Source organism: Lepisosteus platostomus, chromosome 10, assembly GCF_059453375.1.
Source record: "Lepisosteus platostomus isolate fLepPlt1 chromosome 10, fLepPlt1.hap1, whole genome shotgun sequence".
In the NCBI taxonomy this organism is placed as follows: domain Eukaryota; kingdom Metazoa; phylum Chordata; class Actinopteri; order Semionotiformes; family Lepisosteidae; genus Lepisosteus; species Lepisosteus platostomus.
Window position 1 is genome coordinate 16,892,302 of NC_142620.1, and position 27,728 is coordinate 16,920,029.

At 38.0% G+C, this 27,728-nt stretch overlaps 1 protein-coding gene across 5 annotated transcripts in view; it reads right to left on the reverse strand.

The window, feature by feature from the left end:
• dnajc17 (DnaJ (Hsp40) homolog, subfamily C, member 17) overlaps positions 1–27,728 on the reverse strand; it is an 83,927-nt gene that overhangs the window by 31,700 nt on the left and 24,499 nt on the right. For 2 of the 5 annotated variants that reach the window (XM_088648465.1, XM_088648468.1), the window contains 6 exons: positions 26,993–27,107; positions 23,966–24,015; positions 14,121–14,198; positions 10,853–10,933; positions 9,662–9,793; positions 3,599–4,285 (listed from right to left, as the gene is read on the reverse strand). In XM_088648465.1, the coding sequence (XP_088504591.1) occupies positions 4,058–4,285; positions 9,662–9,793; positions 10,853–10,933; positions 14,121–14,198; positions 23,966–24,015; positions 26,993–27,107 (684 nt within the window). In that variant the 3' untranslated portion in view covers positions 3,599–4,057. Of the gene's footprint in view, positions 1–3,598; positions 4,286–9,661; positions 9,794–10,852; positions 10,934–14,120; positions 14,199–23,965; positions 24,016–26,992; positions 27,108–27,728 lie in introns of those variants that run through there. The other 3 variants (XM_088648469.1, XM_088648467.1, XM_088648470.1) reach the window with 2 other exon arrangements.

Here is a 27,728-nt window from a genome sequence, read left to right on the forward strand (position 1 = left end):
GAGAGCAGGCTCACTTGTGGAGGGGAATTTAGTTTAGAAAAGCCTGCACACCTAAAGATTCATGTCCCCTTCAAAGTGCAACTGGGGTTATCAAAGTTGGAGAAGACATGGGCTCTAATAAATTCTAAATAGTAATGTGAAAATATTTTTTGTGTGTCATGTGGACTTAGTAATTACTTTAATAAATCCCTGTCTTGAAAGCGAGTACCTGTTTATTTCTCCCCTTCCAAATTGTTCACAGAACATTAAAGAAGCTATTGCATGTGACCTTACCCAGCATTTCCTCACCAGTGGGGGGTGTTATTACTTAACTTTAACTTTTATAAATTGCTGGTACTCAAGCTAGAACACAAACTATTCGGCTTAATTACTTTTACACATTCTATTGACTACCATGTCAATGTGTTACATTAAACTGCCTTTACTTCCTACATTACAGTTAATTAATTTACCAAACTAATATTGTACAAGACCTGGGTTCTAATAAATTCTTACATTTATTATATACACTTTTCACAAATATTTTGTTCTTTGTATGTCGAGACAGAATTAAAATAAGCAAAGTAGAAACCAGTAGAGGCCTCGGCTTGAACAGTATGCTGAGTCCTTTAAGCCAGGGATTGCTGGTTCATATCTGGGTTATATCATTAGTTCACTGTGACCACGACTCCCCAATGAGTGGCTAAAAATCATAGGGAATGCAGGGCTTGAATTTTACCAGAAAACCGACTAAGCACTTGCCAAGTTTGATTGGGTTTAAAGTTGGTCAGGATTTCTTCAGCTTGTGGTGCAACAAAATCCCCTATGGCTGACCAGAAGGCTGTACACTTGCAATTTTCTCAGCAAGAGTGGTACCAATTCTCCAAATCAGGAATCTTAAAAGGGCGTTTTGAGTGCCATGGGTCGCAGTACTAAAAGAGATGGGTGACCTCATGTTTTATAGGGGGCACTAGTCTTTATCATGGTGCTTCCATGTTGCTGTTACATGGCTGCTGCAGCACTCATACCAAACTAACAATTTATTAGTAAAAAAATAAAAATTCCAGATGAAAAAAATAACAATACTTGTACATTACCACCGTAATGTATGGTGAAACTTCAAATGGTCAAATTCACCTACTGTAGCATCTAGGACCTGAAACACATTGACAAAAGCTCACACCTTACTGATAGGAAAGTCAGTGGGCTGACTTCAGTCAGAAAGTCAGTAGTCCATGGGCTTTATTCATGAACTCTATAACTAGTTTCAACAAGTCTCTTTTGTATTAGTGGCATGCTACCACACTCTTAAAAACATAAGAATGTTATAAATGAGAGGAGAACATTCCAAACTATCCAGCTCTCACTGCATTTTTCACAAATGTGTGCCAAGGATTGAGCTTCCCTGTTATACTGTAGTCAGTTAATGTAAAAAAACCAAGGCTCAAACTATCAACATCTGAACCACAGAGATACTACAAGTAAACTAAATAAAACCAACAAACATTATGACTTATTTCAGATCTTAGTTTATTATATGTGTAATGGATTGTGATCTTTAATGAAGGTGGTTTAATGGATTTGAACACATAAAAACCCATGATAGTTACACCAGTCTGTGTGGGAGGTTTTATTTTTCAGATCTTGCAGGTTAAATAACAAAAAACACTCTTCAGCTTCCGCAGACAGCTATTAAACATCGAACCAATCACTAACACCATGGAAGCCCTTTTTATCCTGAAAAACTACAGTAACTGTACCCAAGAGACGACAACTTCTATACCCTTTACAAAATACCTAATTAATCATCATTTAGTGTATCTAATTACAAATAATAGAGGCTTTTTTGTACAGTCTCTATTGGCAGATTGACTGGTAAACAGTCCCTTCAAAGACCAGCCTGCCATATGGAAAAGTATAAAAACTGCGAGACACTGAGAGTCTTTACTAATCCAGAAGGGCTGGCTGTTCTTCTGCAGAAACACCTGCTCATGCAGTAAGGATAGCAAAACTCCCTTCATCAGGTCACATTTCCCTCCAGAGGGAGATGCGCAGTGACAAGGGGTTGTTACACAGCACATAAGCCTGGTAAGCACATCATTAAATCATGAACTGATATTGTGTAACTCTTAAGTCATAGCCACAGCTGTTTCAAGACCCAGGACAATTTTTTTGCTATAAACATCTGGAACTAAATTTTCGTTAATCAGACTGAGGTAATTCCTCTCCTCCTTGTTCCAATGTAATTTCATTATCTTAATTAGTGACTCTGGATAGATTAGGTAAAAAAGGTATCTTCATTTTAACCTGGATGATGACAAACAGGAAAAAAGGCTTTCATTGTATTAGTTTACTTGCTGAGGCTACTCGGCCTTTAAGGTTCTTGTGACTCTTACACTGTCCCATAACATACTGTACATGTAGGACATTAATACTGTCTGGATCCTATAAATGTAAAGAGTGAAATATTTTGATTAATAATAAGAAATACGATCTCCTTGTATTCATGTTCATATTCATGTTCATCCCTAAGGATATCAAAAAACTTTATCTAAAGAAGGGGACACACTTTTTCCGCTTATGAAGTGCAGCACCCACCTGAATGACACACAAGAGTCATTATATGATTGGTGTATGTCATTCCACCAGTCGTCCCAGACGGTACTTTGAGAGGGCCAGACCGTAAAAGCCCACAGTAGAATTTAGCCAGTACCCGGGATCAAAACCTCTGCAACCTCTGATCCAGATGGAAGAGTGCTAACTCCTGATCCACCAATGCCACTTGCAGACGCCCCCTGCTTTTCCAGGGGAAATGGAAGATTGTATTACAAAATATAATACTTTTTTAGTGTATATATACCAAGCATCAAAAGTTCCTTGCAAAATAATTTAGATCCTTCCTATGGTGTCTCATTTTGTGAAACTACATGATACACGAACATTTCAAAATCTGAATGCTCAAACTGAAGACTAAGGCTAAGGTAAGTTACAGTAAATTTCAGCAAATCCTAAAGTGAAAAAAACTTAAATATATCGATTGTACAAGTATTCAGATCTGAATTTAGTATTTGGCACAGGCACCATTGGCAGCAGTTACAGCCACAAGTCTTTTTGAGTAAGTCTCTTCCAATTTTGGTATGCATTCTTTTTGGCAGATTTACTTAAGCTCTATCAAGTTGCACAGGAATCGCTTATGAACAGCAGTTTCAAGTCTTTCCACAGATTCTTAATAGGATTCAAGTCAGGACCTTTCAATGACTTTATCCGTGATTTGTTTTGAAAGCTCCTTCGTCTTGAAATTCATCATCTGCTTGAGGGAACCTTACACAAACAGGTGTTTTTATTCTGAAATCATGTGAGGCACTAACATTGCATAGGGGCCACTCTAATTGTGTGACTAATTAAGGCAACATTGTGCACAAAATAAAATTTAGGTTGCCACAGGAAAGGATGTGAAACCTTACCTCCATTCTTTACAATTATGAATTTTCCATTTTTTCTCATGATCTACTAAATGGCTACTTTACAGTAACATGAATGAAAAATTTCAAACAAAATGTGAAAACTGTGCAAGGGTGTGAATACTTTTGCAAGGCAAAACAAATGTCATAAAGACTACTTTTTTGTAGCTGGTGAACTCACATTTTATTGACCAGACACATCATAGATAATTTCACTATGCTGATTAACATTTGTCATCAACAGGGGTTCTAATATGAAAGTCATAGGTTAATGGTAAACTTGGTCACTTTTGGAAGCAATACACACCATGGATTTGAGACATATATTATGATTTGCACCATACTGCAGATGCTGTCTTCTAGGATGCTGTTCTACTCTTTTAATAGAGCCTGGATAAAGGTGTCTCTTCACTAGTTTGTGAGTCTGAGATGCCACAAAGTCTCAAGTTCATCCCACAAATGTTAAAAGAGCATCATGTGTGGAAAGAATGGCATCCAGGACATACTGTACTTCCACATTCCTATTTTGAAAGAAACTCCATACTACTTTTAATTTCATATTAACCTGAATTCCTTTTTGCACCACGTTTATTGTGCTTCAGCTATAGTATCAGTATTCATCTCCAAAAAAACAATGATTTCCCAAAGCTGAAAAGACCCCCAGTGTGTAGGGTGAGTTTGTTCTGAAACTCCCAGAGCAGGGCGTGCAGAAGACTCCAAGCAGGCTGAAAATCCGTAAGGCTGCTGGGCCTGATGGGATACCCAGCTGACCTATGTGCAGCCCAGCTGACCACAGTGTTTACGGACATCTTCAACTCCTCCCTGTCACAGTCCATTGTCCCCACCTGCTTCAAAAAAAACAATTGTTCCACTCCCCCAAAAAGGCAAAAGTAACGTGCCTGAACGATTACTGCCCAGTAGCATTAACATCTGTGGTGATGAAATGCCTGGAGAAGCTGGTGTTGTCACACATCAACTCCACCATCAAGGAGTCTCTGGACCCCTTGCAGTTCACCTACCAGAACAACAGATCAGTGGATGATTCTGTCTCCCCAGCTCTACATACAGCCTTGGATCACCTGGACTAAAAAGAACTAGTATGTGAGAATGCTGTTTGTGGACTACAGTTCAGCATTCAATTCCATCATACCCAGTCAACTGGTGACAAAGCTCAGGGGATTAGTTCTGTGCAAATCTGTCTGCAACTGGCAGCTGGACTTTCTAATCGAGAGACCACAGGAGGTGCGGATAGGTAATAAAACATCAACACCTCTCACCCTGAGCACTTGAACCCCACAAGGTTGCTGTCTGAGTCCAAGGTTGTATGCCTGGTTCACTCAAGACTGCACAGCAAGACACAGCAACAACCGCATCATTAAGTTTGCGGATGATACCACTATAATAGGACTGATCAGCGATGATGACGAGTCTACTTACAGGGATGAAGTTGTACAGCTGCTAAGGTGGTTTCATAGCAATAACCTCGACCTGAACGTAAATGAAACGAAAAAGCTAACAGTGGACCTTCGCAGACACAGGCCACACACTCACGGCCCACTCAGTATTGATGGAACGGAAGTGGAAACAGTCACTAGCTTTAGGTTTTTGGGAATTCACACTGTGAATTTTGGACTGTGAACACTGACTCTATCTTGAAGAAGGCTCAGCAGCGCCTTTATTTCTTGAGGTGCCTCAAGTTATGGGGGATGCCAATACCTGTGTTGGTGAACTTCTACTGCTGCACCATTAAGAGCATCTTCACCAACGGGATCACCGTGTGGTACGGCAACACCTCTTCTTGAGAGAGAAAGGCACTGCAGAGAATGGTCAATATGGCCCAGAAGATCATCGGCTGTGGTCTCACCGAGATTAAACAGTTCTATGAGGACCACTGGCGTGGTAGAATTCTGGCCATCACAGAGGACAGTCACCACCCCGGGCATGAGCTCTTCACCCCACTGCCCTCAGGCAAGAGATACAAGACCATATGGACACTTACCACTAGATTCTTCAATAGCTTCTATCCACAAGCACCGCGATTGGCGAACACATTTAGCCATGCCCCTTGCACCACACCTATACCATCTACCTCATTATGATTTCTTATTTATTGCACATCTCCAGTCATTGTTTACACATCTGCATTGTTTACATTCAAACTGTTTACTTGTACATTGTCTACTGTTTGTTTGCATATTGTCTTGATGCACTGTCTGAACTTATGGTAATAAAGTTCAAGTTCAAGTAAAAGAAACTCATTACATGAACCTACTGTAATGTGCATCCGATATCCTTACTTCCTGCCAAGACTCGCCCATTTAGACCGCATTCGCCATAGTCACCACACCAGCTATGTGCATTAAGTAGTGGAATAGTTTGGATTTTGTTTTAATACAGTATTGCACACTATTACAGGTACTGCAACCAATATAAATTAACACCACATACTGCATACAGTAAACAATAAATGAAACATTGGAAAGAGAATCCCATTTAAAAATTGTTGAAATTCCGTACTGTATATTTCTTTACCTTACACTGGACTGTTCAACAACTAAAAACACAACAATATGACTGAAGTAAGGGCTTTTTATCATTTTAATCAAAAAAGCGCAGATCGATATACAGTACAGATGATGCAGTGCATGTGTAAGAATTAAGCAGTGGTGACCATATTATGCTTACTCTGTGTTAGTCATCCACCTAAGGAATTAATCGCATCTAATTCTTTACCTTTCCGTACCTCAAAAACTGCTTTATGGGACCTATATCGAGCCATACATAACCCATGAAACTGTACTGAAACACATGTACTGAAATTTTGTTAATGCATAATTTTGTAAACGATTTTCTTTTCTACTCCATTTTGTTAATTGACAATGCAGTTGATAACGGTGCCTACCTAACTGATTAATAATCTATGGAAAATCTCTAGAGAAGGTTATTTTTGTCAAATATTTAATTATCACAAAACAATCTAAAAAAAAGAAACGAGATTTGTGGATCTAAAAATGATCTAAAAGAAAACAGAATGTAAACTACCAAGTTAATATGGGTAAAGATGTACCAGTGCAATGTCAGATTTCTAAGATGGTAATGGGAACTCTCACTAACCCACCACCTTCGACTTTTAGCTTGCCTCTCTCTGCCTGCAAAATCTCATTCCCATACACACTCACGTGCATTTTCCTGATCTGCTCAAATGCATCCTACATATTGTGAAACAGATGAAGCAAATTATAGAGCAGCAATTGTGCAACAGCCCAAATGCTCCCTTGCTTATTTAGTAGCATTTATTTCACATATGTGGGTTTGCTGTTTCAGCACCACATTCTCTCCAAAGAATTCCTAGTTGAAGAATTTCAACCTTTTTCCCCCTGTGAGTCAACCTGACCATTCTGGAATGTCTGTAAACCACAGCAAGACAGGGTCAAGGATCAAAACTGGAGGGAAACCAAACTGACCCACCTGCTCTTCCTCTGTAGCTCAAAATGAAACAGCATTCCTTCAGTCTATGAGGCTGCCATGCTGCTGTTAGAGGGACTGATTTTAATTCTTAATGAAAGACGAACAGGGGTTTGGACTAAAAGTGGAGAATTAGAGCCCTTTCCAAGCCATACAAATTTCAACATGCTTAAATAAAACAAAGTACTGGAATCTGGAACAGCTAAATGTAAGGACTTGGGACTATTTTTGCACTGGTACAAAAATAATACCTTACATTTCAATTCTTCTCAAGAATGTGTCTAAAATATTATTTAGTTTGGAAGCCACATGGCTGGGATATTCATTTTCAGTATTTTCCAATATATCAATCATGTTTAAAAAAGTAACAAAGAACATGTGCAGAATTCCGGGTGTTGTGGTTTTAAGACTCAGTCCTTGCTTATATACAAGGCGCAGTTTAGTATTATCTACACAAGCTGTAAATGAACTGCATGTTGAAGAATTTACATGATCTGAAACGCTTTGGTCCAGATGTTACCAGTTCAAACCTGGGCCTGGCAATCAAGAGATTGTGAGGGATATTGAACACTGTCAGGGATCCCTCATCAATTTACAGTATGCATAAACCAGTCCTGGAACCTACAGAGTACCTGGAAGCTTGTAATGATATGGAGAAATGCATCACTCTCACAATCAGTGATATTTCCTCTGCACGCTGGAGCGCGGCGTCGGCAGGTCCTCACTCATTCATAATGTTCCACTCATTTAATACGAACATTTGCTGCCCTGAATCAAACCACTAATCTGTAAAGTAAAAACAACCATGACAAAACCAAAAGAACGTATAAAGAAATTTGGAATTTGGAAATGTTGTGTTGAATGGAGTGCTGAATGAATATGGGTTCAGGCTTAAGTGACGTGCGAGTCAGAAACACCTAATAAATGTTGGTTCTATTTGTTAAAATACATCTGCAGTCAATGCTGACTTCAAGTGTTTGTAAAGTTAAATCAGTTTCTGTCAAACTATAGCTTGTAGACCAATTTAGACAACATTCCCTTTAGGGCCAACAGACTGAATATAGCCATATATGTGAGGAAAAAAAATGTTTAGAAAACATTGAAAGAACTGTTTTCCTAGTTATTATTTCTGCCCTAAAACACAGCCATGCCATCAAAAACTGTCTATGTTTTGTGGGAATTCTAACCCTAACCCTAGCTATGGGTTTGGCAAGGTTAGGGTTAGGGTTAGGTCTCTGGGATTTGTCAAAGACCTTTCACAATATTCCACTCATTTGATAGGAAAATTTGCTTCTCTGAATCAAAGTATTAGTCTGAAAAGACTAAACAACCTTGCCAAAACCAAAAGAATGTATCAAGATTTTTTAAATTAATTTTTGTCAGATATTCTTTGGAAATTTTGTGTTGAATGGAGTGCTGATTGAATATGGGTTCAGGCTTAAGTGGCGTGAGAGTCAGAAACACCTAATAAATTTTGGTTTTATTTGTTAATATGCCTGTGATGTCAATGCTAATTGCAAGAGTTTGTAAAGTTAAATCAGATTCTGTCAAACTATTGCTTGTAGAGCAATTTATAAAACATTCCTTCTTGGGCCAGTACACTGTATACAACTATATATGTGAGAAAAAAAATGTTTAGAAAACATTGAAATAACTGTTTTCCTTGGTATAATTTCTGCCTTAAAACACAGCCATGCCATCAAATACTGTCTATGTTTTATGGGAATCCTAACCCTAGCTATGGGTTTGTCTAGGTTAGAGTTAGGGCTCAGGTATTTGTCAAATACCTTTCACGATCTTCCACTCAGCTGACAGAAAATTATGCTTCTCCGAATCAAAGTATTAGTCTGAAAAGACAAAATCCCTTATCATTTCCACCGTGGAGCCTTCTTCAGGTGTGAGCACCTTACTGTAATTATTGTAATGATAATGAGAAATGCGCCACTCTTTCAATCAGAGATATTTCTTCCGCACGCTGGGGCAGGGCATCTGTACTGTAGGTCTTCACTCTGTAGGTCGCTCACTCCTGAAGAAGGCTCCACGGCTGAAAAGTTGCTTTTTCTTTCTTTTCTTTTCAATATAGACTATATTTCACAAGGAGATATTTCCCTTCTCTAGAACAATCTCCAAACACTGTGTCTTCAAGGAAATGTTCAAATCAGAATAAACAAACTGCAAACATATGGTGCCGCTGCATGTGCCTTAATGCCAAGAACTGCCTGGAAGAAACTAAAAATGTTGAAATCATTAAAACCTAGTAACATGTATGAGAATATCTTGAAGTGTAACTGCAGTTAATATGACCACCCTGATGGAGGAATTCGCACAACAACTCAACAAGCTGCATACTGTACTCGAGAGAAGTGCCAAGTCAACAGTTCTTTGTTTACACTTAGGTGCTTTTCTATTGCTCTTTTTAAATATTGTAAATACAGGACAGCAATTAACAAGTTATCATTGTGCCCTCCTGGACTGCATTAGATGCAAGTGAAATGCCTTCAGTTGAACTTTTGCAAGGCAAATAGAAAATAAATACTTTTTATCTTTTTTATGAAGTCTTCAAAACTATGATGAGTATTTCACCTAGCACAATCAGCTCCCACTGGGGAAAACAATTCTGACAAGACAGGGTATTGCATTATCCGTCTTAAAGTAAAAACAGATTTTGTTCAATTCCTGAGTACATCTTAGTCGCAAAGCTCCGAAGAAACATTTCTCACTCCATGATATACTGTACATCCAAGATAGAGCATTACCTGGGCTGGCTTGAATGAACTGTCTGAGCTGTTGCTGTAAGCTTCTGCTGCTGGGACTGTAGGCTGTCCTTCCAGCCAGGATATCTTCAAGGGGTTACTTGTCAACCCCATTTCATTTTTAAAAGCAAGTTCCTAGGGGGAATTAATGACAAAACTTGTTTCTTCTCCACATCCTGTAATGAAAATGTGTTTCAACAAAAATCCTTCCAAAGATAAGCAAAACACTTATAGATCTATATCGTTATGATGCTTGGTGTATTTAAGCAACTATGTTGTTAAAACTGTCACTAGAGCACTGCCACTTGGGATTCACAGAGTACAAACCACAGAGCATACATTTTCAGCGATAGGGGGGATCAGAGAGCACTGAATGGACTCAAACACCTACCACTTGTATCAATGATGGCTTGTTCACATGGTAGGACATACTACATGATAACAAGAAGTTGTTCCATGTCCATTGTCACTGACAACAGCAATGTGTTTACCACTGTCCTATTGGTACGTGTTCGAAATTCAAACCTGCACAATGTAGGCCTCCCCAAACAGTCAACTAACTTTGTAGACAAGGCAGTACTCATTAAATGAGAGTGTACTTTAATTCATTTAAAAACACAGCAAACATTTGCAAATTCACAAATTCAGACATATACTGAACTTTTCCTCCCCTGACCCCCCATGGCGTTGCAAGACCCTCAGAATGTTCTGACAACAACCACACTTTGAGAGCTAGCTCTCAGAGGAAAGCAAGCATGCTCTCTTCAGAGAAACCACGCACTCCATACAAACCACCACAATAAACAGAACACACCAACAAACAGGCTTTCAAAAGTTTGTAACAATGTATCCTTTTTGCCAAAGGATTAAACTGTAGCCATCAAAAATTTTTTTGGTTTACTTGAAGGCATTTCCCTTTATACTTTCATTCAGCTAAAAATAATCATTTTATGGCTAGTGGGTAGAAGATTGAATGTTGTGCTGCTGACCATAGTGTCATAAGTTCCTGCTCCTCGGATGTTGTGCGAACACTAAAAGAACAGCTTGCACTTCAAGGTGCCATAATTTAAGATTGAGATAATAATATTTAGGCATTGTTCAAAGAAAAACAGTGAACTACTAAGTCTGGAAGATACTTTTTTCCCATTTAGTGTTACATCCAAAGAAACAAGAACAAAAATGAAAAGTACTTACAGCTGCTTTGACTGTAGCAAACTCAACAACTGCACTCCCATTCTTCTTACTTGAAACAATAACATTTAACACATCACCATACTGGAAAAAAACAGAGATGGATTGTGTATTATTTAGTCAAGCATTTTAATACCCAGTTAGACGTATGCTTCATAATTTATCAGGTATACTCAAGCAGCCTGGTGTCTTTTTATAATGATATATATGTTATAACTGTTTCCAGGAAAACCATGAAAGTAGACACTTGCTGCTAAAACTAGACAAAGCGGCAGATATTTTTTTAAATGTTGGGCTGTGGCTTAGGACAGATGGTATTTTGAGTAAAGAAATTAGTACACCAGTGACTCAATAGCAGTACAAATATGCTCACAAACAGATCTATAAAAAGTAACCAAAATGTGAAAAAGAATGAACAAATACTGAAGCTGCCTTTAGTGATGCCCAAGAAAACATATTGTGCACTGTGTGTAAGCAAAATCACCTTCCTGAAGACTAAATCAACATTTGTTAGCAAAAAAGAATATCAATACATTTAGGAAATTGCAGAAAAAAAAAATGTTAAAACACAGAAATATATAAAGAGACTTTTTAAATGTTAAGAAATACAAAGTGAATGTGGTAAATAATAAAGCATACGTGAGGTACACATTTCCTTAAAAATCTTCCTGAAATGAAGTAAAACTTTTTACACTGTTGTAAAAGTGAGATTAATAATTGATAATTCCTGGGCCTTCCAAAGAAGTAAGGACAGTTTGGAAATGTTATACAGAGCACATCATTCTCAAACCAATTTCTAACAACCAGTTGCTTACTTAAAACCTACATTAAACTTGTCTCAGCTTAAACTGTATAATCATTATCCTTAACATGAGAAGGTTCATGTGATGCACTCTACACAAAACAACTAGCCCTGGGTTTCCGCAGTTCAGAGTAACTGTCCAGCTGGACGCCACATTGCACCTGAAGTGCCAGCTAAGAATTTCTATGCATGTAGGACTGCACGTGCTTTTTGTTACTGCAATTAATTGTAATGAAGATCATTATGAGAGGTACTTTATAAAAAAACTGGCAGCTGGTGTTGGTAACCATATGTCATAAGCCTGACAGTATATATATTATATAGAGTGTGCGTAAAGGGTTTTCTGAAATGTGTTTATTCTGGAAAATAGCTCAGAAATGTTACAGCCCAGAGTGTGCGTTTAATATAAACATAATATGGTGCTGAAAAGACTCCAACTATACTGTGGTCTGAACCACACCAGTTTACTATGGGCCTTAATTAGTCCACCAAGAACCTAAAGAGATAGCATGAAACCATAATCTAAGGTGATTACACTCAACTCCAAAAGGTTTCAGACATTATCCTATTCACTTTCCTTCACATTTCCTCTGGGTTAATCAAACCGTGATCAATAATGAATTAGATTTCTCTAAAGAGTCCCACAAAATGACAGCAGCAGGATCATTTCAGCTTGCACAAATCTTTAGAAAAATACGTTGTTCAGTAGCTACTAAAAAGCAGTGCAGTACAAAGTGTGATATCAAAGACAAACATCAAGCTACAAGATGCACTGTGAATGACATCATGAAGATGTTACAGCTAAAATACCATCCGAATACAAATGCCCAGAATGAGTGACAACGTGCTGCTGTATGCTCTGGTTAAACATGATAAAAATGGCAAATTAAGTTATACAAAAACTTTTCCAAAAGGAATTGGGCCATTGTACTGTATTTTTATACTTCTTAATTGATGACACAGAAGAAGGATTTAAATGTGTCTACACTGGAAAACTAGAAATTTCAAAACTGGGATAAGGATCGGACAAAGCCTGAAGGTATAAAAAGCATTCTCCTCAACTCCACAGATAATTACTGGTTAACACTTAGAAGGGTCCACTGATTTTTTTTTTAGTATGGACTAATTTTAAAGCTTTCATTAGTCTTTATCTTGTAGCATTCACTGGGATCGGCTGGTGACCCTCAAGGCTTGACTTTATAAACTGGATTAATCAAACAACAGGATTTCAACAGAGCATTAGCACCCTTCAGGGAGTCCCAGGAACAGAAGAAGCCAAGAGTCTTCTTTCTTAATCTTTGGAAAAAGGGCAAGTATTGTAACTGAAAGCAAAATGGCCAACAATGACAAAGGGACTTTCTAAAGACTACTATTTCAGATTTCCAAATGTCTGATTTTTTGTGGGGGAGGAATCAGTTTTCCACACAAGTCCAAAATACACAAAGTCCCATTCCCACAAGGGTAGTTATTATTTTTATTTGAGCTTTACCTGACATTTTTCTTGGCCCTGCCTGGCCATGTTTTAAAATGTCTATTTTGTTTTGCTTTTACTCCCTCTGTCTTAGTCCAGTGTGCTTTTTCCCACAAACCCTTGACCCAATTTCCCATGTCCAAGGCCATGACCCCTGCTAATAATGCACACACGAGGGAGAGATTGAAACAGTGCCTTTTAGATGCTTGATGCCAGCAGACTTGGACTGCCTCTGCTGCATTCCTGCAAACTCACTGCACTAATCTATTTTTAATTTGCTTAGTGTTGAAGGGCTCATCGAGATTGTGAAGCAGCAGCAGCATTGCATGAGAAGAGAACATTTTCTACCAGCTTCCAAGCCACTGATAAAAAAAAAATACAAATAAAGGGGCAAAAACAAAGTTGTGTCAATGTTGAAAAGAGTATAGTAATCTGCCATTAGCAGTTTCATTTAAACAAAAATTAATGAGGCTTGCACAAAAATAGAGTATACCACTTAGGATAAGTAGCATTCCACGTTTTCCACAAGGCACCGAACAAGACAAAACAAACCTGAATGGGAGATAGAGAAGCCAAGCTCATTGTGTATAAAGGAGAACTAAAAAAAGTTCCTTAATGATGAATGAACCACACTAATTCATACTCAGACAAGCCAGAAATAATAAACTATAATGGTCATTTTGAGCTTTTAAATTAACTTCTCAAAACTAAACTTTTAGTTTTAAAGTGCATCCACAGATCGATTTTTAACGAGGCGAAAAGACCTACTTCTTAACACGGATGTGTTTTTTCTGCAATTGACCAGACGTCTACAAAGTTAATCTACTACTTCCTTTAAAATATCATCCATTTTTGAGTAATGCTGTGTAAATACACACATTTAGAACCATTTTGCTGCACATCGCTTTTGACAAACTAACGAGCCTTCTCCCTTCAGAGAAACGCAATTTTGAAGCATGGCTCTGAGGCAAATACAGCCCTGGTTTCGTGACACCCACCTTGTGTAAAAGGCCAAGAAGCAAATCACGGGAGTAACCCCCGTTTGTCTCATCATCTTTCTTACTCTTCCACTTCAACTGAAAAAGAGAGGAAAACAAAAGTTGTTAGTGGATACATATTCTGTTGTTGCAAGACCTTTCACCTCACAAACTACTGGAACACATACCTCTCCGATGACGAGCAGAGTTTAACATTAATTCCAATAACAAGAACCATGCCAAGAAAGCAGAGCTAGAGGGCAGGTCTTAAATATTTGGAGAGCACCCACCCACCTGTGAAATCTGCAGGCATTTAGCAGTGAAAGTGTTATAAGAACACAATCTGAAATTAATACAAAGCAGTCACTGTGCGCATCTTATATCTAATTTCATCATGAAAATCTAGAACTCTCCTTGGTAGCTCACTAGATTACATTTTCCACATATTGCACATTTGAGACCTGGCAATGTGTTTGCCTCCCATTCATAACCTTTTGTTTTCCAGACAGGACCTTCTGTTTATTTTCTTATGACACTATAAAAAAAAAGATGTTTATATAATCTGAAAAGCTTCTGTGTGATATTTAATTTAGTACCGTATTTATTATCCTACTTGCGCTGCATTCTACCCTAATGTGATCTGTGTGATTTTTGTGTTTCTACATAGTTCGCTTGCCCATTTCATGAAATAAAACAAGCCTCTTAAATACAGTCTGATAGGAAGCATATGCTAGAAGCAAATTAGCACCAGATAATTCCACAAAGATCCTTTTAGAAGCATAATTTACTCATTTGTGTGCATTACTGATATACCACCATAAACCATTTAACCATTCATCATTATTATACAAAGAATTTTACTCTGTTGAAACTGTCAATAAAACCTGTCTGGTCACTGTACTAAAAAACGAAGACATCTGAAGGCACAGCTGACTCCTGTGACACTGTCGAGAGTTTTTTGCATTATGTGGAAACAACAGAGCCTTTATAAAAACTTAAGGACAGACAGCCTTTGGCAACAGTGCTATGTTCTGAAGGCATCTGGTTACCTAAGGGACACTCAGCTGTCTTTGAGTGGATCCTATACAGTATTTCAAAACAGCTTTGAAGACAGAAGAATAAATTATTCCTGAGTATAAAGAAATGCTTTACTATGACAGGCTCAAAGAACTGAATCGTTTTAGTTTTGAACAGAGATTACGAAGGGACCTGACACAAAGGGAAGTAAGGGTATGGAGTAGGATAACCAGCAAAACTGATACCTGGCTTACTTCAAGAAATGGCTAGACGAGATTCTTGGATCAACTAGCTACAGTACTTCCAACAATGAGCCTCCTCTCATGTGTAACCTTTTCTCATATAAAAAAACTATCATTTATTGCCATACCAGTAATATTAACTTTTATTAAAATGAATTATTACACTGAAAAAGACAAATGTCAAAAGAAACAGATGCAGATCTTCTTACTAAAAGGCTGTAAAACAGATGAAGTATTTTAAAAGTGTTTGCTGATCCTGTGAAAAGCAGAGTGTCACTGATGGTTTCCCATTCAAACTCCAGAGCTAGTTCTGACTTGCCAAGATTGTAGTTGGGGTGAAAAAGCCAAAAGTGTTTTTAAAGGATATACATCTGGTCTTATAAACTAAAATAAATTGAAAATGAGTGTGATCCTCTACAGTTGCAAGCACAACAAACAGTACAACCTTTGTTAACAGCCTCCACAGCGCTCTGAAAGCCCTCACAAGTTAAACTAAAAAAAGTTGAGTTCCAAGGGTTGCTCAACCTGTAAAGATAAAGGTGTTTGTTCAGACCTCATATGATCATAGTGTGGAGAACTATGATCCAAATGCCTCTATCCCTAGACCATATAACTAGGCAGAAGTTAGTGGGACACCCCAAGTGGCAGTACATCATTGGTCGAGTGCCACTGGAGATAGGACTGGCATTAACTGCCAAGGCTCTCATCATTCTGGCAAACTGAGACTCCTGTGATTGCTCGGTGCCTAGAGCACCTGGGAACACCTAAGAAGTTGCTGAGGAGTCTTAAAACAACTGATGATTACAAAACTTTTTTCTACCAGTTTCTCTGAAATTAAAAGAGGCTCCTTTTTTCTTTGCATCCTGAAGTGTGTTAAGCATTTTCATTCATATACTTTTACAACTTACAACAGCTACTGTACACTGCCAATATACAACTTCCTCCAGAAGTCTATAGAAAAACAGATTTTCACAGCAGTGTCACATGCTTGTCCATCTTAGTATTTATACATTAAACACAGATGATACAGAACCATTAAATTACAAAGACAGTCATCATTAAAACACAGAGCTGACAGTTGAATAACTTTTAATGTCATAATTGTGATTACAACAGCAGTGAAAGAATTAATTCTTAAAATCATCAACAGAAATATCCACTTAGGTATTCAGATTTTATTTAAAAGGTTTACATCTACACAGTAGACAAGCATTTTACATGAGCTGCAAAATCTTACTCTATGAGTTCAAAATCATTCGGACTGTTAAAAAAAGCAATAATATTAATTTAGAATGAAAAAAAAACTTTCCTGTGAGTAGTGTAGACCCTGTTTTCACTGTTGTCAAAATCATTTGTGTTTGCTGGAAATGCTTAATCAACAGGGACTCTCCTCTCCTGAAGAAGTAACTATATCACCTGCAGTTCACAACTGGCAACCCCTGAAGCTAATCAGATGTGAGCCCAGCAAAACTAAGGCTGGTGCTGGAAGAGGTGTTAGTGGGATCAGTAGGGGGCACTCACCCTGTGGCCTGTGTGGGTCCTAATGCCCCAGTATAGTGATGGGGACACCGTACTGTAAAGAATGGCCTTCAGCAGGCCTTAACCAATCATGGCCTCCTAATAATCCTCATCTCTGAGTGATTTCATTACTCTGTTCTCCTCCCCACTAATAGCTGGTGTGGTGAGCATACTGGCGCACATTAGCTGCTGTTGCATCATCCAGGTGGGGACTACACTGGTGATGTTTGGAATGGAGTCCCCATTACCTGTAAAGCACTTTGAGTGGATTGTCCAGAGAAGCACTATATAAGTATAAGGAATTATTTTTATTTTGCATCACCTCAGCAGGACATGTACAACCTTAAATGGAATATGTAATATGGAAACTAGGTTACCATATTACAACATATCTTCCCAGGGGCCACCAGAAAATAAGATAAGATCAGACTTTATTGATCCCGACATGTCACTGTACTCAGTGCAATCCAAAACAGATATTCCATTAAGTTAAGGCATAAATACCAAACCTACATTAAAAAAGATACAAAATAAACATTTTTAGATATGACATTCGAAAGTGAAAAAAGATTAACAATGATATTGATTACATGTTTAACTACAAACCAGACTGTCTAATTCACATCAAATGATTAACTGCAAAAAAACAGGTTATATAACCTTTAAGGTTTTGTTTTACATAGTAATTGTCTTCTACCGGTAAAATTAAGCAATAACATTGGTTATTGCTCATAGATTTGTTTACTACTATAGTTAATTTGTTAGTGGAAATTTAGTGGAGACAGGCAGCAAACAGAGCAGAATTCCCATAGAAATGAACACCAAAAACACTCTTTATTATATACATATCTAGCAGATGCCTTAATCCAACCAGAATTATAAGGATTACTATTATTAAAATACAATACCTTATATTAGTGGTTTGCAACCTGCAGCTTCAGGGCCACATGTGACCTTTCAAAACATAAAAGGTTGCCAAACTGTAAATTGTCTGGGATTCTAAAAACCAAACAAACAATTTTCCTAATGTTAGGAACATTTTGCAACCAGTTAACCCATTTCAAAAGATTTAAATAAAAAATAAAGAAGGTTGTGGTTTCGCAATCGATGGAGAATTTGTTCCCATATAAGGCCAAAAGAGCCAAAAACAAATTAGATAAATAAGCCTGAGAATGCTGAAGTGTTTTAAGTTGAGAAGGTTCTTTAAAGGAGATGAAAGTTTTCACTTGACCTCCTACATATAAGTACCATACAAAAGCATGTACAGCTTCTCTACATCTTGAGAGAAGCAGAACGAAAATGAAACCAAATTTAAACACTATTCGCAATTTAAAGGGGGGGTAAAGTTGAAACCATGTGTGATGTTTGAATTCCCTCAGTCTTCATTCACTAGGAGACAAAGCACATTAAGCATGGACTTACAAATATGACATGGTATGTTACTGACTTAAGAAAAAAAACACTTTACTGGTGTGCTAATTTAAACCAGTTATTGTTGGAATTAATAAATACATCATGCGTGCCACACTCTGTTTAAACCATCAGCTCCTTGAAGCTATGTATTAAGAGGCACACCGCAGTTAACCTTGGAGGAGAAATAATAAAATTTGACAGTAACTGATGCCCGTATCTTTGAATCTCACTTGTAACCCCCCGAAGAACTAATTTATGATATTAGATTTAAGAAGCCATTGTCTGAAGGTTTTAAAACAAACAAATCTAAAAAAAAAAAATCATTTCAGACTCTAAACGATATGCAGTTGTGGTTAGTTGTCTACTCCTGTCATCTATAATAAAACGCACATGAGTAAAAATATAGTGCACAGACACGCAAGCAAGCGAGGTCCGGCTTCTGCTTGAATGGAGGCATAAAATATTGATCTGTATGTGAAACTGAGAAAATATTTGGTGAGCATTACTATTCTTGTGCATTCTGACTGTACAAGACAAGTTTTGTGTTCCCACAATAATGTCCATTTTCCAAAATAAGCAAGATAATGTACTAGAACTATGCCAGCTGATGTTTTGTGTTCCTGGAATTATTTGGAAGATATTCTGTTTGTTTTACATAAAATCAATCCTGATATGTCTGACTTTTCCTACAGAAAAATTTAGCTCTACATCCCTCTCTGACATTGTTCAGAGACCAGTGATGTATACAAGGTTAGTATACCTAGTAATAAAATGTATGATTTTCCTGCCCATTTATATACACTTACTGCCCCAAATTTTAGAAACCCTCAAGAAGTCATCTGACGGTGATCCTGCTCGAGCAATAATAATAATAATATTAATAATTGCTTACACTTATATAGCGCTTTTCTGGACACCCCACTCAAAGCGCTTTACAGGTAATGGGGACTCCCCTCCACCACCACCAAATAGAGTATGACAGGGTTCAAATATTGAAAAGCCTTGTGGAATATGTGCCTCATCCTGTTCTTGCTGATGAGGCCCCATTAACGTGTGGGGTTTCTTAATATTTTCATTAACAAAGATTAGAACTATGTTCAGTCAAAGTGACGGTGCCTTGCAAGAATATTCCGACCTCTCTCCATTGTTTCCCTTTTTTTTAAATTACAAAATGATGCATACACAAGTTTTTACCTAACTATTGCATTCAAAACTAGAATGCTTAAACTAAAGACTAAGAGGTAAGGGTCTTCATCTAAGGGTAAGATGAGATACAGTAACTTTTTCATAGCGCTTTCTGCTTTGAATGCGAGGAGCTGTTGGTTGTGTATATAACAAATGTTAATTGCTACTCTAAATTGTCCGACCTGCAAGCTTTAAAGCGGCAACATGGAAGATTTTGCAAGGGTCTGAAACTTTTGCAAGGCACTGTATTTCAGTAAGACAGATTAGAGAGGGGCAATTGAAATTGTGGGGCAACGCCATTTTATTAGCATTTCTGGTCAAAACATAACAGCAGCTAAAGCACACATTTCTGGATGTTTTAATTAAAGCTCAACAAAAACAAAAAGCTTCAAGTAATCAGTTAGGTTCTCGTGAAGAATGTGCCTAACTCAAAGCCACGGTGTAATATTGCAATACTGAGGACAAAACTGGTACAGTATAAAAGGTATTTCTAGAAATCAAAAATAGTGAAATGATTATCATTTAGGTTTCAAAAACCGTCTCAAAAATGTGTTTTCCCACACTGTTTCTTTCTGATCGGCTGTAACGTCTTTCCCCATTAATCTACATGCATCAAACTCACAACAGCGTGTGGGCGATACCCAACATTTTGTCTGTTGCTGCATATTGCTTGTGTATACAGTATATTACTAGTAGCCTAAACAACTTTGGAAGGGTGTTTGTTAAGTGAAGAATTAATGCATTCCACCACTGGCTAAATGCTACAGTCCATTTGAGATCAACCCCAAACACCAAGACCACAAATAACCAAACATTCTGGGGAAAAAACATAAATCAAATTAAGTATTACTGTTATATGGTCCTTTTCAAAGAACAGCAGCATGTTTTTACATTGGATTTACAGAATTCAAATTATGTTTAAACAATTTAGAGTACATTAACAAAAAAAAATCCATTCAATATCCACAGCCACTTCATCCTATAGATAGCTGCAGAATGCCAGAGCATAACCCAGCAGACAGGACACACACAATTTGCAGACACCAAGGGAGAAGGTTGAAGCAGCCAAACAAAACATACAGAAGAAAATGCTAACTCCACACAGGAGGCACACAATTCAAAAGGACCCACGACCTGTGAGGGAGCACTACTAACTGCAAAACCATCTGGTTGCCCAAAAAAACAATTTGGAAATACAGTATAGCTGCAAGAACAGATCCATAAGTGACCAAGACATGACTTTCATGAGAACTTAAAGGTCTTTTATGGAAAAGTACATTCCTTGATGTGTTCCAAATAATAACCATAACTTTATCATGAGTTGTATAACACAATATTTCATTTATCATTATATCCATAAGCACATAAGGGTTCCCACCTGCATCCCACAGTAACCATGGCCCTTTATGCATTCATTATGGAGTTAAATGGCATTTTATTTGGTCAGGAGGACGAAGACAGGTCCACAACCTTACTTGTTGCACAGTCATGAGACCAATTGGCTTTATTTGATAGAGGAATATTATCACCAAAGGCTGCTATTCAGAACAGCATTTATAGGCTCTAGCCACGTTTTGTGAACAACATTTAACCTATGTGTTCCTTTCCATATTCAGATCTATGCGAGTTCTAGAAGTACGAGATGTTATATGACACTGGCACAATGTACCGCCAAGTCACAATGCTACTGTACATATACAGTACATATTACCTAGATTTTTACATTGATTAGTTTGTGACAGCCAACCATCTTATTATGAACATACGCTACATATTATTATGGATGTGTCATAACACAGCCCAATAGTAATAGACCTCTATTCTGCTTGGTTTCAGGGAGCAACAATTTTCGAGATTGCCAAAATTTACCTGACTGGTACAATGTGCACTGTACTGTGACTACTTATCATTGGCCTTTCACCTGCCTATAATATTGCTCAATGTTTCTGGATTTCATAGGCATGTGAAAATTACAGAAGAAAAAATAATCCACACAAGCAACTTTGTTGCTTGGAACCTATTACACCTTTTAGAATGTCCTCAAAATGATATCTACCAGGTTAACCAAACCCAGGGAACAATGAAGCATAGAAAAATTAATTTCCACTCAGATATTTGTCAATCAGGTCATGCGTGACTTTAGGCTCTGCCAGATAGTCTCACATGCAAAGAGTTTGATTAAATCAATTTTTGACAAATACATCACTTGTTCACTGTAGACAACTGGTTACAATGTAGTCCCATTCATGGTTATACACACAAAAACACAACACTTATAAGAGGCTAGGCTGCTCTTGATGTAAGACATACTGTACACGGCTGTGCAAAAGTCCTTGCTCTGTTTTCACTTTTTTATTGCTTAAAACTTGCAATAATGGCACTGTGACTTAACAATTAATGTTATATACACAAACTACTTCACATACAAGTATAGGAAGTATAAAACAAAAATAATTAAATTGATAATATGCAATCATGACTTTCCATTTTCTTTCAAAAGTATTCTAAACATTTGCAGTGGCAAACCTTAATAAAATTAAATTAATAAAAATGACCCTAAGGAACCATACCTACTTTCGGTTAGAGGGCCGTTTGCAATAACTGTTTCACATGATTTCAGAATAAATGAGCCTTTGAAAGATGCCTCAGTGAGTGAATTTCAAGCTAGAATTCAGAGTTAACAAACCAACTGTCATTAGGCAGTTAGCGATACCCAGTCACTGCCCAGATAAAGTTTTTCCTCCAAACCGAGCATCCGGACAAGAAGAAAACTGGTTAGGGATGCCACTGCGAGCCCAACAACAGTGAAAGGGTTACAGAGTTCTGGGAGAAAGAGTACAAAGGCTGAGATGGGAGGAAATAGCCATGAGTCACACGTTCATAGGTCTGAATATTTATGCAATCAACATATTTCATTTTTTTCTCTTTCGTTTTTGTTTACATTTACTGTAACCAAAATATGAATTTGAATACAATACATTCATATATATAAATATTTGAATACAATACTAAGTGTATGCATCATTCTGTAATTTTACAAAATGGAACACCATAGGAAGAGTCTTAGGAATACTTTTGCAAGGTACTGTAAATAACCTTCTTATATATTTTAACCTAGAATCAGAATACGACCGCTATATTATGAAAAACTGGATCAGGAATTTGCATTGGAGACATTACTGATTAGAAATAAAATACTTTTCAGTAGGACCAACATGTCTGAGATTTGTCTGTGACATGCCACCTACCTCTTGAAGAATTGCTGTCTTTTTTATTTGCTTCTTAATCTATAGGACATTCTTTAAAGCAGTCAATAGACTTCTAAACAACATCCAATAGATTCAGGTTTGCTTGTAAAAATAGTAAGATCCCTACACAGATTGCTTTAATGGGTAAATAGTAACTGTGATCTATATGGTGGTCACAGCATATAATGCGGTGTCATTATGTCAAAACCCAAAGTGCAGGACAGAAATTTATTGTCCAATTCTTGGACCTTTAGACCTTCAGAAGGGGATAAATGTAACGAATGTTCTACTTCATATAAGACTCTCTTTACAAATCTTCCTTAGGTGCAACAATTATTGTTTTAAAATGTTGATCATACTACCTTGTTGCAATCACAATCCAACACTTGATTGGAAAAAAATACACTTTTTCTTCAGATTTAGACATTTTGGATAAAAGGGAAAAGGGTTTTTGCCAAGAGCAATCATTTCAAGCACTGTCCCTGCAATTTGTAACTGGAAGATGCATCCACATTGATTGGGATCAGACATTGATGTGCTTAGCATCCTATTAAAAAGACTTTACTTTGGGTATTGTGGTACAGTAATGGTTATCTTTATTCTTCTTTCTGAGAGCTGTAAGGTCTTGTTTGAAAGTCAGGTGGTCATTCTTCAGATGACTTACTTGTCATTTAGCATTTCCTAGCAGATTACACATTTCCTCACATATTCCAAAAGCCTGGATTGACACTGGTCATCATTGCCAGCTTGTATTATGCCCACATCTGACCTGGACTAGTGTCTTTACAAATTTTGTGCAACACTACACTATGCATTTTCTTGCCAACCTTTAATATTTGATATCACTGCTGAAAACACAAAGAGTAGTTAGTTTATTGTTAAAGATATTATTCCTGTAGTGAATTCCTAAAGTATACATTCCCCATGTTTCCTTTCAGTTGCTAATTTAGTTATGGTGCTCTGGATAATAAATTAAAGCTGGAATAAGGTACAGATAAAATAAATAGGCAGTATTTTTACTACCCCTAATGTTCTGCTATACAGTGCCCTGGTTTCAATCATGACTGCTATAATCACAAATATTCCACTGGTTTTCTAAGAGTTGCTTTCCTCTCAATGTCCCCTGACCCACTGACTCCCTGGGACACCACTGAATAATTCCAAAAGAGCTATCTGCAAGAGTCACGCAATACTCCCCTGACCCCTATTCACCCAATCGAAAAGCAATATTTTAATGTCTTACTTTTAATTTGGGGGTCACATGTGTGTCGGATCGTGTTCCACCCTGAGTGCCTGTGGGAGGGAAGACGAGATATTTGAATTTTGCCAAAATTAAGAAAGAACAGTATAAATAACCTGGACATGTCAGGGAAAGGGAGGAAGGGGGGAGGTGGTGCACACGCGGTCAAAGAGTGATGGAGGGGGTAGCTCGACTAGAGGGACAGGAACAAGCTGCACTTCTGTCAAATGTACTCTAACACTGTTGTATCACTTGCTGGTCTCACACAATTTTTTAAAATTCATTTTCTGGCTCCAGGAACCACACTGTTGATCTAACCGGCCTTTCTGGAATGAAGATTTCCGAGAAACGAGGAATGCAGAGGGCCTTCTTGCGTGCAAGCGGAGAGCAGACTGAAAACAGCATCCTTGCGTGCCTGCCTTGTTTGAGGCCTCGATGGGGGTTCTGTCCTCTCATTACCTGTTTTTCTATCATTCTTTCACCTTTTTTGTGTTTTTTTATTAACCCAACAGAACCCAGCCTTATTTCCACTTCAGGTGCATTTCCATCCAGTGTTAACAGAAAAGAGGAACGATTGCTTGAATCTCCAATAGGCAGCTTGGAGTCCAAAGGGAAAGCTAGTTTTTGAGAGTCTGAACCCAGCTACAGTATGCCGGCAAATGGACAGGATAGAGTCAGAGATTGCTACAATAAAGCAGATTCCCCTTCTGTTGTACTGCTATGACTCGACTGTGGTGCAGCACATGCGAGCTCTCAAATTGACATGCAGACTCTACTCAAAAGAGTAAATGAAATACCAGATAATGTAAGTCTTGGAAGATCTATGACTCCTAAAAAAGCCTCTTGAGTGTCTACTAAAGTTTCATATTAATTTTTCAATTAATGCTGGTGTGGCTTTGGATGTTTTGCTAGTTTACCACATGGGAGGGGAAGAAGGGACTCTCGGAGAGAAAGAGAAAATATTAAGAATTGTATTTTGAAGGCTGTGTCACAATACCTTTACATCCCATACAAACACAGTTTGATCTATGATGCAGGGCCCTCCTAGTGAAGGAGATTCCAGGGATGGTGAGGTGCTCCAGGTTTTAATATTGGCATTATCTACTTATTTGAAAGCCATTGAGAGCTTCTGGAGTTCTTGGCACCTGAATTTTCAGCCCTAAGAATGACCTTCGGAAAGAAGGAAGATGCAGTCAGGTGGCCATTTATAGGAGTGCACAGGAATAAGTAAAAACAGGTCTAGCAAAGAAAATACTCTCAGAACGAAGACGGCAACATGCCAGAACTTTAAAATGAGAACAGACATCCATACTGTTCTAGGGTTCAGGCAGCAGAGTTTTTTTAACCCAACGAAAAGGTCTCTTTTTCCTTGTTAGACATTCATTCTCACATCAGTTCCCCATCCCCAGTCCGAATTTTGCTCTAAAAAATTGTCACTGGCAAAAATACATTGATGCACTTAAATACAATGGATATCAGATGACAGACCTTTGCATTCAAATACTATTTTTTTCACGACACTATAGACAAAGTGCTGAAATGCCACATTTCGTTAATACTAGAAGCAGCTGTTTATTATAGACTTTTGGTATTAATCCATTTCGAAGAGCAATATTAAGGAGTGAGTGGTTCAGAAGGCATAGGGATTAACATCTGTCTTATTCCAATTCCTGAAAGACCTAGTCTGTTTTCACAGAAGTCCTCTCCACATGAGAAAAGCTCTGGAAGGATGACTGCATAGTTTAGTTTTCAAAGAAAATAAATAATAAGACATAACAAGCAGCCCTTGTCTGATTCCCAAGTACTTCACTGAAACACAAACAGCTTTCAGCTGCTTTTTTTTCCCCAAACTCCAAAAAATCCCTGTGCATCCCCACCTGCAGAGTCTGCATGCACATGGAGAATTGTTTTAAAAAGATCTGTTTTCAGATGGTGTTCCTGTCTTTGGATTGTTGTTCTAACTGATAGGAAGCTTTTGGGCTTGTAAGATTCTGTATAACATGACCTGGTTACAGTTTGAGCTGCCGTGACAGATGACCTGACACTCTGAAAAAGCAGCAATGTGTCAATCAGTGCTGCATATTGTATTTTATTTGCAGACTAACTTCTTCAAAATTCTCAATTTAGACACAAATGTATCATAGTCAATTTATCGTTATTCAAGTTGAATAATGTATTTTTTTCTTGAAGTGAATACAACCAGTCAAAATCAGTCCTAACTAAAATATTGCTTACCATGTAATTCTACATATACATTGATTGGTGTGCTCTCCATTTGTTAGGACAATGCTTTTATGAGAACTGATCATTACAGCAGCATACTGTTGCTAACTAACACCAAGCACTTAGTGTGAGTGTTCTGTGCTATGGGGACTCTTTGCCAGTGATGAAACAAAATCTAAGGTCTAAACCCTAAGGTCTAAGTGAAGACCAGCAAGTGAGAACTAAGAAGGTGTGAATTAAGGACAAAAAACAGGAGGTCCTTCTTGACACAAAGGCTTTTGAACATTGGAAACATACTCTATAAGTGACAGGGCCTTCTCCTCTTATTCCCCAAAGCTCTGGAATTTTATCGCTAAGGATACCAGAGAACCACCTTCCCCGAGCTCTTTCAAATCTAGAGTGAAAACCTTGTTTTGAAGGGCTTCTTATTTTCCAAAAAGCACTTTGACAAGCCACTTTTAATGGCGCTATATAAAAGGGTGTTTGTTGTTATTGTCACACTGCCTAGCCTAGGTCAAAGTGGCCACTTGTCATTCTTACGTTCTTATGAGGAAATATTTGCACAGAGCAAAGTGTCCAGTTTTACTAATAAAAAAACAATGACTGAAAAGGGCCTGCTCCATGTTATCAATAAGAAACACTGCATGTGTTTTCCATAATCATATAACAGGAATTTCATGTTATACTGTGTGCGAGTGCTTGGTGCTGTGAGACGCCTGCACCAAGCAGCAGTATCTGTATGGCATGTGTGCTGTTAGTAATAAGAGGCAATGGCTTAATGTGCTGATAATAAGAAACAGGGTGCACCTTGCTTTGTGTTCGTCCTGTGCACTCTGCCTTCCCGCTCTCGCTGGATCTGTTCCTTTATCAGCTGCTGCTCTTTTTGGAGCTCTCTGGACCCTTCTTCCCGCAGCCGTATGATCTGGGAATAATTCAGAATTCAGAAATCACGCCCTTAAAAGTACACCTCAAATCACAAACCAAAGCATGAATGATATCTTCATTCTGAACAGATCTGAACAGACAGCACAATGCACCTTAGCATCTTTGACATAATGATTATACATAACCCGGGGTGCTATCTGCATGGGGTTTGAATGTTTTCCCTGTATTCGCATGGGTTTCCTGTGGGTGTTCCGGTGTACTCCCACAGTCCACAGATATACTGGTAGGTTAGCTGGCTCCTAGGAAAACTGGCCCTGGTGTGAGCGTGTGCATATTTGTGTTTGTGTCTGTGCGTACCCTGCAATGGACTGGCATCCCATTCAGAGTGTTTCCTGCCTTGTGTCTATTGTTTGCCAGTATAGTCTCCAGCTTCCCCCTGACCCTGTATTGGATAAAGCAAGTACAAAATGGATGGATATATTTTGAGAACGTCTGGGAAAATTCTAAGGAAATATCCAATAACATGCTAGACAGTATCCTTCAGAATCTCAGTTTTGCTTCTGAGGAACAACTGCCTAAAGAAGAGCAGACTACTATTGTAAAAGGCATGTCAGTCTAACACTAATGCCTTCTGAAGTGACAACTGAGCACTGCCACC